The 12,384-nt window shown below is 55.6% G+C and overlaps 6 protein-coding genes across 6 annotated transcripts; 2 read left to right on the top strand and 4 right to left on the bottom strand.

Moving 5' to 3' along the window:
* Nucleotides 1–782: 782 nt before the first annotated feature.
* Nucleotides 783–2,914, top strand: CGGC5_v003443 (uncharacterized protein; the record flags this gene model as incomplete). The annotated part of the gene is made up of 4 exons (XM_032022441.1): nucleotides 783–1,161; nucleotides 1,210–1,309; nucleotides 1,362–1,929; nucleotides 1,979–2,914. 4 exons carry the CDS (start codon nucleotides 783–785, stop codon nucleotides 2,912–2,914), a joined length of 1,983 nt encoding a protein of 660 aa, XP_031880682.1.
* Nucleotides 2,915–3,132: 218 nt separating this feature from the next.
* On the bottom strand, nucleotides 3,133–4,459 carry SER1 (Phosphoserine aminotransferase; the record flags this gene model as incomplete). The annotated part of the gene is made up of 2 exons (XM_032022442.1): nucleotides 3,133–3,502; nucleotides 3,558–4,459. 2 exons carry the CDS (start codon nucleotides 4,457–4,459, stop codon nucleotides 3,133–3,135), a joined length of 1,272 nt encoding a protein of 423 aa, XP_031880683.1.
* A 769-nt stretch (nucleotides 4,460–5,228) lies between these two features.
* On the top strand, nucleotides 5,229–6,472 carry CGGC5_v003441 (Oxidoreductase BOA17; the record flags this gene model as incomplete). Its single annotated transcript, XM_032022443.1, has 3 exons — nucleotides 5,229–5,298; nucleotides 5,356–5,679; nucleotides 5,730–6,472. The coding sequence occupies 3 exons, from the start codon at nucleotides 5,229–5,231 to the stop codon at nucleotides 6,470–6,472; spliced, it is 1,137 nt and encodes a 378-aa protein (XP_031880680.1).
* A 291-nt stretch (nucleotides 6,473–6,763) lies between these two features.
* Snrnp27 (U4/U6.U5 small nuclear ribonucleoprotein 27 kDa protein) lies at nucleotides 6,764–7,651 on the bottom strand (the record flags this gene model as incomplete). The annotated part of the gene is made up of 2 exons (XM_032022444.2): nucleotides 6,764–7,212; nucleotides 7,273–7,651. The coding sequence occupies 2 exons, from the start codon at nucleotides 7,649–7,651 to the stop codon at nucleotides 6,764–6,766; spliced, it is 828 nt and encodes a 275-aa protein (XP_031880681.2).
* A 1,118-nt stretch (nucleotides 7,652–8,769) lies between these two features.
* On the bottom strand, nucleotides 8,770–9,979 carry IKI1 (Elongator complex protein 5; the record flags this gene model as incomplete). The annotated part of the gene is made up of 3 exons (XM_032022445.1): nucleotides 8,770–9,485; nucleotides 9,535–9,706; nucleotides 9,821–9,979. The coding sequence occupies 3 exons, from the start codon at nucleotides 9,977–9,979 to the stop codon at nucleotides 8,770–8,772; spliced, it is 1,047 nt and encodes a 348-aa protein (XP_031880679.1).
* A 644-nt stretch (nucleotides 9,980–10,623) lies between these two features.
* CGGC5_v003438 (uncharacterized protein) lies at nucleotides 10,624–11,740 on the bottom strand (the record flags this gene model as incomplete). Its single annotated transcript, XM_032022446.1, has 2 exons — nucleotides 10,624–11,319; nucleotides 11,402–11,740. 2 exons carry the CDS (start codon nucleotides 11,738–11,740, stop codon nucleotides 10,624–10,626), a joined length of 1,035 nt encoding a protein of 344 aa, XP_031880708.1.
* Nucleotides 11,741–12,384: the final 644 nt, after the last annotated feature.

Here is a 12,384-nt window from a genome sequence, read left to right as displayed (position 1 = left end):
TTGCCCCACCAGGAATGTTGCTAAGGTAACCTTAACCTGGCGCCATAACCAACTCGGCCACCCTTCCATGGGTTGTTGAGGATACAAGCGCCAAGTGGTACCAAGAACCTCGGGTACGCAGACCGTACGTCAGTCAGAAACAACCGGCTCCGAGTCGGAAAAGCGACGACCGAAGATACACACCCACCCTACTGCGACCCGACAACCCGCGAGCAAGCAACGAAGCCCCAAACTCAATGCATGACAACCCGCGGCTGAAATGGCCGGGCTAGGCTCCGACCTCAACTCTCCAAATTTCCCATTTAGCCGCGAATACTTCCCCCCCTCTATGAAGAAGAGTTCCACATGGGCTACCCCTCCCCCATCATCCCCACCCCCACTGAACCCCAACATATGATCAGCGGGAGGAAGGGGGGATGCCCCTCATGCTCCTCGCACCAAGCACCGAGCTACATAAATATTCCGTAGACGATCCTGCGGCCTCGCTCCAAGCAGGCGACGACATTGGTGCGAGGGCTGCCCCACCATCTTACCATGCCGTCGCCCAGCTAGCCCGATGTCTACGCGGGATGAGGTGTTGGTCTCTTGTGACGGGTCATGTAGGCCGGGGTAATTCAAGAGCGAGGTTGTTGTTACGTGGGATGCTGGACATGACCTTGGAGCTCTCCCCCGCCTCGTCTCATCTTCGTCTCTTTTCTCCTTCATTCTTCAGTCTACAGTTTGCTCCCACGTAGTTTTCTCATCCAAGGTTTCGTACTCGTGTGATTTGCCAGCTGCACGCCATGGAGGAACCCAAGACCGGCCTCGTGCTGGGCTACAATGGCGCCCACCCGTTCTCCAAAGTAAAGCTCTCTGACAGAGCATCGGTGCAAGAGCTCCTCCGGACCCTCCTCGACCCGCTTGAGCCATTCTTCTCCCCGCAAAAGGCACGCGTCAAGTGTCCCGGCGGAACGGCCGTCAGGTTCGATCAGGCCGCTGCCGAAGTTGAGGGAATCTGCCGCCCACTATGGGGTCTCGCATGTCTCCTGGCTGGCGGAGGCGAGTATCGTGGCACCGAGTGGTGGATTCAGGGTATCAAGTCTGGAACTGATCCAGAGAACCCCGAGTACTGGGGATACCCGAGAGACAATGACCAGCGCATGGTTGAAATGTGCCCTTTTGGTGCGATCCATGGTCGTAAGGTGGAATACCCGGGCTAATGGATCATAGGCTTCTCACTCGCAGTCGCACCCGTCATTTGGGATAGTCTCTCCGAAAAGGAACGGGGCAACGTAGAGAACTGGCTCGGAAACTCGATCAACGAGAAAAAGTAAGCCGTGACGCTTCCATAGGCCACCAGACAATTACTAACACAACATCAGCATGCCAAACACCAACTGGCTTTGGTTCCGCGTCTTCGCCAACCTAGGCCTCAAGAAGAACGGCGGAAAGTTCTCCCAAGAACGTCTCGACGCCGACATTGAGCATCTCAACACGTTCTATCGAGGCGGCGGCTGGTCCAACGACGGCCCCGAGGGCATCCACATGATGGACTACTACTCCTCCAGCTTCGCCATTCAATTCCTCCAACTCTTATACGCGAAGCTCGCCGGCGAGGATGAGCCCGAGCGGGCTGCGGAATTCCGACGGCGGGCACAGCAGGTTGCGTTGGACCTGGTGCACTACTTTGACGAGGAGGGCCGCGCAATTCCCTTCGGTCGTAGTGTAGGATACCGTTTCGCCATGGTGTCGTTCTGGGGCGCCCTTGCGTACGCCGGTGTTGAGCTGCCTGCGCCCCTGACTTGGGGTATGGTGAAGGGCATCGTGATGCGACACTTGAGGTGGTGGCAGACGCAGCACGGCATGTGGACGCCAAGCGGGACGCTTTCCATTGGCTATTCGTACCCGAACATGTACATGGCAGAGAACTACAATAGTCCTGGAAGCCCAGTGAGTATCCTCCACATCGGAACGAAGATGCCTTTACTGACTTTCCTAGTACTGGGCCTGCCTCGCCTTCATCTGCCTAGCCGTTCCCGAAGACCACCCTTTCTGGACCTCTGAAGAGGAACAGGCCTGGCCAGTCATCCCCAAGATCAAGCCCCTTGAGCAGCCCGGTCACATCATGAGCAACATCGGCGGACACTGCATGCTCCTTTCCTCCGGCCAAGCCTGCAGCTATCCCATGAAGGGCACGCACTCGAAATACGGCGGCTTCGCGTACTCCAGTTCATACGCATATTCTGTTCCGCCAGGCCTCTTTTCTCTGGAGCAGTATGCATTGGCCTCGCAGCTGGGCCTATCAGACGACGGGGGCGAATACTGGAAGACCCGAAGACGCTCAGAGTATGCCGGTATCGAGACCAGAGATGGCAAGCCAGTGCTCGTATCAGCTTGGAAGCCTTTCCCCGATGTTGAAATCAAGAGTATCCTCGTTCCGCCGGAAGAAACGACTCCAAACTGGCATCTCCGCATCCATCACATCAAAGCCGGCCGCGAAGTTATGACAGCTGACGGCTCCTTTGCCATTTGTAACGAGAACTCGACAAATGGGCGGTACCTCGATCTCTATGACGCGAAGACTCACGAGGGGACGTCTCCTAAAATCATTGGAAACTACGATACGAACACACCAGAGGGTCTTGCAAAGGGCAGCGATGGCTCTTTCGCAGTGTCGAAGGGCGCTGTGGGCATTAAGGCTCTGGAGAGCTCCATCGAGCGGGTAGCCAACCTCGTCAACGCGGATCCGAACTCGAACCTGGTTGAGAACCGCACGACCATTCCAACGCTGCAACACACTGTCAAGAAGGGTGAGTCAGTCTGGTATGTTACGGGTATTTATGCAAAGCCGAGTGGGCCCAAGGAGGCATTCCTCGACGGATGGGAGAAGCCTCCTGCTATCCCCTCATGGCTTGCGGCGGAGATGAAAGCTTAATATTAGAAGAGGTCTTGGATGAATGTAGATGATATTGATAAGTCTTTTTGTGCAAAGGCGTCAAATTTGTCACCCTGTAAATGTTGAATTATGTCAATGCTCCCTAAATATCCCCATATAGCTTTTCAAATCCGTTTTGTCCCTCTTTTGTTAAAATGCTCCTTTCCATGGTATCATAAGATCTGTGGCGCTACACAAGCACCCTCACCAACATCCTCTCAAGCCTTGGCAAAAGACTCGATGAAAGCAGCAAGCTTCTCCGCGCCCTCGAGAGGAATGGAGTTGTAGTTGCTGGCACGGATACCACCGACACTGCGGTGGCCCTTCAGGCCGGTCAAGCCGATGCTGGTGGCGTCCTTGAGGAAAGCCTTCTCCGTAGCATCGACGTCGCCGCCCTTGGTGACGCGGAAGCAGATGTTCATGCGGGAGCGAACGGACTTGTCGGGGACGATGCGGTAGACATCAGGGTGCGCCTCAAGAGCGGTGTAGATCAGGGAGGCCTTCTTGTTGGCGACAGCCTCCTGGCCGGCGGCCTTGTCAGGGAAAGTGCGCAGCAGCTTCTTGAGAACCTGTCCGGCAACGTAGACGCTAATGCCCATTAGATGGATCCCAGTTGACAGGGGTGGGTGGTATCATGACTCACTCAAAGATGCTCAAGGTGTTGTACAGGGAGTTGTTCTTGGCGATGGTCTCGTAGGAGAGAACGATGGGGCTGATGGGGAGACCCAGCTTGCGCATCAGCGCAGGCGAGGGCTGCGCCGCGAGGAGGCTCTTCTTGATGACCACGACCGTGACACCGGTCAGACCAAGGTTCTTTTGCGCACCAAAGAAGATAGCGCTGTAGTTCTTGACGGGTACCCTGCGGGAGAGGATGTTGGAGGACATGTCGGCAACAACAATGGGTCCCTCGCCGTTGTCCTTGGGTGCCAGGGAGGCGGGGAAGCCGGGGAACTCGACGCCGTCAACGGTCTCATTGTCGCAGTAGTACACCATAGCGGCGCCCTCGCTGAGCTTCCAGTCCTTCTCGTCAGGGATCTTGCCAAACTTGCCGTCGTTAACCTTGCGGGCGTCCGCTGCAACGTTGACGAACTCGGAGCCGAGCAGTCTCGCCGCCTCGGCGCTCGCCTTCTGGGACCAGCCGCCGGTGACGAGGTAGTCGAGCTTGAGCTTCTCGTCGACGATCTTGCGGAGCTCGGCGATAACCTCGGGGGTGTCTTCGGTGGCACCCAGGCGCTTGACCACAGCGTCAAGCTGGCGGGCGACCCATGCGCCAACGAAGTTGTAGACGGTGGCAGAGAACTCGCCGCTGCCGCCAGCCTGCATGAAGAGGATCTCGTAGTCGGAGGGGATGTCGAGGTACGTCGTCAGGTCGGCCTTGGCCTCCTCGAGGATCTTGGTCGCGATCTCGCTGCGGTGAGAGTGCTCTGCGATTCCCAGGCCGGTGTTGTTGTAGTCGAGCAGGGCCTGAGCCGCCGTCTCGAGGACGTCGGTGGGCAGCAGCGCGGGGCCGGCGCCGAAGTAGGTGATGTCGGCGCGAGTAGGCATGTTGGGCGGTATACCGGTGTTCAATTGGGTAGAGAGATGGCAGTAGGGAATCAGCAACACAAAATTGCAGGAAGACGGGCTGTCGGGGACGTTTTATGTCGGGATGAATCGGTTCTCGTGAGTCACGGAGGGGAGTGGTGCCAGTGGAAAAAAAAGTCACTATTCCAGACACCGCAACCCCGCCAAAGTGCGGAAGAGACACCGGTGTCGGCACAGAAAGTGACGTGACTGGATGGAGGGGTCGTTCCCCAGATTTCAGCGTGCAGCGGCGTGGGGTGCCGCTGGAATCTCGCCGCGGCGGGGTCTCGCTTCGGGCGCTGCGATCCGCGAGCCAGGGCGTTTTTGGGGGCTGGGTCTTGGGGGTTCACGGTGTTCTTCTTGGAGGTTGGGCTGGAACAGCTGCCTTTTCTGCCCTCATCCAGCTGCGGTTGCAGGCGTCTATCAGGGATTGCAACCTTAAAGGCACGTCTTGCCGCTCCCCCTGTACATCTGATCGCCCGTATCATCCTCTAATATCGAAGCTCTGATAAAGATGCCGTATTCACATTAGCATCACTCCTTTCCGCTGCCGTCGTTTCAAGGCCACCCCCCGCTACTCGATGCATGCTCGCCCAACGACCAAGGCCTGCATACAAATCCCCACGCACCCACCCCTCAAAGAACCATCCCGCGTCTGGACAGTCTTGCTCTCTTGACAATTATCATTGATCGCGATGCAACGTTGATTGGCTCGTCATTCCAAGAAGAGCAACTCCGACGGCCGCCAGACATGGCTGACCGCAAAGCGCCAGAAGCCGCCGCGGCGAGGCACACTCACTCCATTCCCGCGCCGTCTTTCCGTGAGCTCAATATTATTCTATTCAATTCAAGGCGTACTGTAGGCTGATAGAAAGCAGCAACCCACAACTCGCCTCGAACATGGTTTCTCACCACCGCCCTTTCACCGCTCATCATCCGGCTCATCAGGCTGCTGCTGGCCCACGGCGATTACGTCGTCGCATGCCTCCCGCCGAGTGAGATTGAGGATGACGAGCGCAGCGCCGAGTTTAGAGAGCTCATCAATGAGTGTAAAAGTAACCGGAAAGACCGCGAGGGTTGGAAGGACAGGATACGCGGCATCCGCTGCGATGGACGTGTCATGGGCCAGTGTGGTGCCGCTGTAGCAGAAGCCGTACAGGTGTTTGGGAGGATAGATATCTTGCTGTGTTGCAGGTCTGAAGGTAAACCAGACAGGGAACATTCAATCGAAAGCGAGGCTGACACGAGATAGCTGTCGTTGGAAGCGTCGAGGAGCTCTCCACGAACCCTCAGACCCAGAACCTGGTTCGGGACCAATTCGAGACCGTCTTCTTCTCCCAGGTCAACTTCATCAAGGCCGCTCTACCACTCCTACGTTCTCAGCACACGGGACACATCATCATTCTCTCCAGCACGGGCGGTCACATAGGAACGCCGGGAATGCCCATCTACACTTCCGCAATCTGGGCCCTCGAGGGCTTCTGCGACTCCCTGGCCTACGAAATCGCCCCCTTCAACATCAAGGTCACCATCGTGCAGCCGAACAAGGAAATCCAGTCCTTGACGAACAAGATCATATTTGCCCCCAATCTGCCCTACTACGATTCCGAGATCAACCCCGCCCCGAGCATCCGAGACATGCTTGGCAACGTGCTCAACATGAACCCTGACACCGCCATGGAGCAGTCTGATACAGAGGTCATTGTGAGATACCCGAAGCTGGCGCCGAGCGCCACGGATCGTCTGGTGATGGAAACTGTGCACGCTTTGACGGCCATCGGGGGCCACGAGAACCCGCCAGCGAGGCACATCGTAGGATTCGAGGGCAGCATCGCCGTCAAAGAAAAGTTGAAGACGGTGACCGAGGAGCTAGAGGACTTTGTGGACGCTAGCCTTGCTGTGGACATTTTCGATAGCGAGCTCAAGGCGGAGGCGAAGGAGGGAAAGACGCAGGAGTCGACACCACCCGCCCCGGCATCGACAGCTTCAGGATAGTCTGAATGACCTCGTACATCAGTAGTAGGCAAGCTGGTGCAAATCATAATGGTCTCTTTTCGTCTATAGGTATCTTGGAAACAATGCAAAAGCGCAAAAGTACTAACTCCCACGTTACTGAATGGCCCCCTGCCTCCAATGCTCGATACGCGCGGAGGCGTACTGCACGAAGGCAAAATATAGCTGTACGCCCTCTGCAATAAAGCTTTTTGTAACAGCTTCCGTCTTCACAAACTCGTCTGTCATACGTTTCCCCAATTTCTGTCTCAACCATGCGCAAACCCAAAATACCTACCTACTGGGACTAAGGGGCCGGTTGAAGCCACCCTGTCTGTTCATGTATTGGCGATACTCCGTCTTCTTCTCCTTCCTCACAGCGCCGACATTGTTGCCCGCAATCTTTTGTCCCTTCGTCGTGCCGAAGCCGCCAAAGCCCATCATAGCTTGCATGGCGTCCATATCATCGCCCTCGACCTCGGGCTCTGGCTCGTCATCCCCATCGTCTCGATCATCCCGACCTGTCATCGGTGTATCACCGCGCTCACTGTCGCGTCCACTGTCGACTTGCGGCGAGTCGTGGCGTCCCATCTTGAAAGACATGGTGTGCTGCTCCTTCTTGCTCTTTCCTAATGTGCGCGTGGGAAGAGTCTCGGTGTATCTTCCATCGCGGCGGGTTGGGGGCGGGCTAGCGCTTCGACGGGGCGACGCTGATCTTCTACGGTCCTTGTCACGAGGTGGTGCTGCCGTGACTACGTTAGTTTTCTGCCAGGAAAAGTGCGGACAGCTGGGTTGCAACTCACGACGAGCTTCATCCTCCTCGTCTCGCCGTCTGGAAGGCTTGTCATCTCCGCGATCATCGTCTCTACGCCGCCGGTCGTCTCGGTCCTGCCATCCATCCCTATCTCTCCTGGGCGGCCTTCCGGCGTCGCGATCGTCGCGAGGACGATCCCTCTCTCTGTCTCTAGATCTGGGGCGTTGGTCTCTGTCGCGACTGTCACGAGACCTGGATCTGTATCTTCGGTCGCGGTCGTCTCTCTTATCGCGGTCATCGCGTCTAGCGTCGCGATCTCGGTAGCTGTCGCGGGCTCTATCGCGGCCTCCATCGCGGCCTCCACCGCCATGACGACTGCGTCGGTCTGTCTCGTCCCAGCCTTGCCGGCTATCGCGTCCACGAACCATTTTGACGGCGTATGTATATCGTTCTAGTAAGTCAAAGGCTTTGCCGATTTGTTTACTGAATGGATTGTGGTAAGTGGTGAGGAACGACGTTACGTTGTGGCCGAAGAAAATTTGGGGTCTTCGCACGGCTGGCATGTGCGGTTCATTTAGCTCCCAGCCTCTACCATTTAGCGCTGGGGTAGCCTGGCAAGAGCTCCGGCAGGCACGTTCTACTGCACCTTACGTTCCATTTGCTCCACTGAAGCCGCTGGTAAGCTCTAGCGGTTTCCCTCGGCACTTCAACACCAACACAACGTCGATCCAAACATCACGAACAAAAGAATTTGAGCCTCAATTTCCTACCTACAGTTTTGCTTACTACTTCTCGGCCACCTTCTACTCCAAAACGCCAAGTCTGAACAATACATGGACGCGAGAGTCTTCTTCACAACCCTGGACAAGCCAGAGACAGCAATGAAAACCAGAAAAGGGTTTTGCGTCGCCTGGAGACAGTGTAATACCAGGGACACGATGGAAGGAGGTATGCAGCAAGCCACAGGGACCATCCCACCTGAAGATCAAAAATAAGAATAATCAATGTGATGTCCAATGGACATCTTTCAGAGATTAAACTGAAAAGAACAGATACTACACTTGATCTAAGCCAAGAGGCAAAGAGAAGGTAAGGAGAAAATAGAAAAATTTCCAAAGCTGCGGAGGATGGGCAGAAATATATAGACCTGGGTGGTGGCCTGTGCGCTGCCCCCGATCAGTAACGATACGTACCGAAGCGACTGAGGGACTGCGATTTAATTCTGGAGGCAAGAAGCGAAGGTCGAGACGGTGAACTGCAGGCAGCCGCGGTACGTGCCTGGTTGAATTTTGGCCTCAGTGGGGTGGTGACTCAGGCTTGAGGCAGGAAGGTGCCGGTATCCTCAGGAAGGACGCTACCTGATGCTGAGGCCAAAGCAAGCGGGAAGGCAAGAGACAAGACGTGAAAGGCAGTGGCCCTCCACCTTGTTGAGGTAGGTGCTGCTGCTGCCTCTCCTCGAAGGCATCCCCAGTATTGGATGCCGCAAAGTGTTTTGATCGTGATGTTCATGATGCATTTGTCTCTCGACTACCACCGGTGACGCTGTCTAGATCTCGTCCTCCTCGTCGTCAAAGTCATCCTCCCTGCCCATCTCGTATAAAATTCTTCCTCCCTCGCCGGCTCCGATATCCGTCTGCGCGTCAAAGTAAGGCAGCACAATACCCTCTCTATCCCGCCTTTGCTTCTCCGTTAGACCCAGGTTGAAGGTGCTCTCCGGCTCCTCCTCCTCTTCAGCACGGCCGTTCGCGCCTGCACTGTCGGGTGTGGCAAACACAGGGTGCTCCGAAAGGAGAAACATCTTGCTGCCCTTCCCAGAGGCAGCAGAAGATGTAGTACCTGCCAAAGGCAGCAGGACAAACTTCTCAGCCATGGCACGTCCACTCCGTCTTCGAACCTCCATCTCCACCACGACACCGCGGTAGTCCTCGGACTTGGTCTCGCCCTTGAGGCCAATCAACACACCCTCTCTCTCTTCACGAAGACCCCACTCCGGCTCCTGCATGCTCCTGTTCCTCGCCTTCTGGCGCTCAATCTCCTGCCTTAAGCTGGACAGACGAAGGATCGATGTGGCAAGGTGAGAGAGCACTGTCAGTGGGTGGGGCTCATACTCGCTCACGGTACGTGGGAGAACGAGAGGAACGTCGGTGTGATAGACTGCTACCAATGACACAGAGGGCATGATAATGCTGGACAGGAAGGTCGGGACCATTTGGGGCGCTGCCGTGGCGAGGTCGTTGACTGAGTCGACCAGTATGATGGTTTCTGTAGAAGGTGAGTCACAATTTCTTGAAGTCTGCGAAGAGTCACATACTTTGTGATGGAGGTGCGCCTTTGGCTGCGGAAGGGTCTGGCTTGGGATAATGTGATAAGATCTCTGCCCTCAGAGATTTCAGGTTCTTGCCACGGGCTTTGATGATGACGTCGACATCTCGTGGGCGCTTGAGGGTTGCGAAGGAGAGCAGTATGACCTTTGCCTTTGCGATCTGCCTGGAGGTTAACAAATCGCTGAAACGAATGACACAGCCGTGTGTACTGAACTCAGATAGCAGTCGCTGCCATTTGAGGTAAAATTAGGATTATGATTACTAGCTACGCACCTTGGCTCTAGAGATGAACTCTCGCACGACTGGCGCAGCACCTTGCTCAAGACTGTCGAGGACCAACGTCAAAGGACTTGTGCTGTCCCTCAAGTTGAGAAGCTTCTGAAACAACAAGAGGCTATGCGAGCGACTGTGATTCTCGGCCGAGGGTGCCATGATGACTAGGTATGAACACAAAAGGCTGGCGAGCCTCTGCGCGAATGATTCCGGGCGCTATTTGGAGTTGGACCACTGATGCTCAGATCTTCTCCTGCGATGATGCAATTATTTTAGCCGAAAAATTGGTCGGGTATGGTTCGACTGAGAACCCTGAGCACTGGTGATATTGAGGTTGGAATTAGATTGTTTAACATTCCGCCGTGGTTCGGGCTTTTCGCCCACTGAATTTGGGGTTTCCTTCGGCGATGTGGGGCTTCGACCGAGATGTCACTGTGCCGTGGTGGGATTCACTCCCAAGATCGATGCTTGCGCGGAACCTTCGAATTACCCTCATTGATTATGATCATTGTTTTTTGAATCCCTGAAACTGATTTCCGTGTCTCGTGACTCTGTCTTGGGAGAAGGATGTAGCAGCGCATTCCTCTAACATCAGTCAACGCAGATAGGCCACCAAACGACAATCCACTGAATTATTGAGGCCTATGCCTGCCATTTCAATTTTTGCATCTACCAGTCCCTTATACGCCATGAAACGCTGAATCCCATAAGGCCATAAGTCATAAAGTCGTGATATGTCATGAGACTGCATCGTCTTGTCTCCTCAGGCGACCTGCCCGTCCCTTCGACCCAGCTGCCCTCTCCTAGATCGATGGACCCGTAGGTTTACCATTAGCCACTGCTGCAGTCCTTTCCGTCGTCGTAGGCTTGGTGCCAACGGCCTCATCATCGTCGGGGACGGGTGATCCAAGCTTGACAACAGGCTCGTTTCCAGAGGCTTCTTCGCCCGCGTCCGGTTTAGGGTTCAGATCGCCCTCAGCATCGTCCTTAGCGGTCTTCGTCGTCTCCTTGATCAGGTCGTCCTTGGAATCCTCTTGAATCGACTCCTGCTTAGCGGTCTCGGTCTCTTCACCAGCCTCCGCAGGTAAGGGTTGAACCTCCATTTCCCCCACGGCACCCGCAGCTTCCACACCCTCTTCCACACCCTCCGCCGGCGCAGGCGCATCCCTCCTCGGCTTGAAATCCTCAGGCAACTCGCAGCTCCACTCGTCCTCGAACTTCTGCACGAGGTAGTCGTCGAAATCGCCCATCCTACGGCGCTCGCGCGCAGCCCAGGCCTGCTCCAGCCACTCGGGGTCGTGCTTCCCCTGCGCGATGTTGTCCGTGTACGTCGCGCAGTCGTGTCGGAAGTTGTTGTCGTTGCGCAGGGCGTCCAGGTCGGGGCGCGCGTTCTCGGTACCCTCGTCTAGGATGCGCGTGCCGGCGGGGAACAGGGCGATGATCTCGGCGCGCTCTGCAGGGGTGAGGATGTCCCATGCTGCTGGCTGGCAGAGGATGGTCTATGTTCCTCGCGATGTTAGCACTTATAGGTCCAAAAGAATGTGACTGAGGACGGAGCGTTGGGAAAGGAGAGCGTCATACCCTGAGATCCGCGCTGGCGAGGGGTGACCTAGTATCCGTAAGGAGCTTCTCCGCGGTCCATTTAGGCGCCTTCTTCGCCGCGGACACTTTGGTGACGATCTTCCTCTTCGCCGGTCTCGCGGGGGAGACCACGACGGGTCTCGGCTTGTTCGTGTTGCGCGCCGATCTTCTCGCCATGTTTGCCAGGTCGGTGCCGGTGAGGGGCGATTCGAGGTTGATTTTTTCAAGGGAGGTGATTTGCGGGTTGGGAGAGTCTTTTTTCGTTCTGACGTCCTCGTACTCGGACCCTGAGTCTGGTGGTGGGGAGAGGGTGGACGCCGGCGAGAGAGCGTCGACCATTTCTACGTCTACGGATGAGGGAGGCGTGGCTGCCATTTTGGGCAATGAAGTCGGCGGGCGACGAATACTCGTTCAGCAATGCAAAGCGTTTGGTCTGGGCGTTTATTAGTCTACGAATAGTCCTTAGAGAATAGCATTATTTTATTAGGATTTCTTTGTGAACATGCAGGTATTGACGGCAACGGGTGATGGAGGTAGCTGCTTCTTTCCAGCCAATTCTCACAAAGGTCCTCAGATTGATGAGTTGAGAATGAGAGCACTGAAACTTACAAAAAGACATTCGTTTGCCTAAGTTGGGAACTCCTACAATGAACTTATTCAAAAACACTCAAGAAAGAACCCCTGTGTAAAGAGTGGTGATACAGACTTGAGAAGTGACGTCTTCCCCGCCGCATCTCCTTCTGAAAATGGGAGTGGTTGAAGTCTCACAACTCACTCACTCCAGAACACAAGTCTCGACTAAACAAGGCTGCACGTTCAGCCACAGCAAGCCACACTAGTATGCAAGGGTATACCCCTGCGAACACACTCCCATTGGCCAGCCCTGTCCACCATGGTGTCATCTCAATTCCAGGAACGTGGAGAGCTACCGCCGGCCAGCCAGCGTTCGGTAAATTGGCGAATCCATGATTCTGGTGTACTTT

Source organism: Colletotrichum fructicola (genome assembly GCF_000319635.2).
Source record: "Colletotrichum fructicola Nara gc5 chromosome Unknown KSG_Nara_v1_contig02, whole genome shotgun sequence".
Taxonomy (NCBI): Eukaryota; Fungi; Ascomycota; class Sordariomycetes; order Glomerellales; family Glomerellaceae; genus Colletotrichum; species Colletotrichum fructicola.
This window is presented reverse-complemented; position numbering and strand designations above follow the sequence as displayed.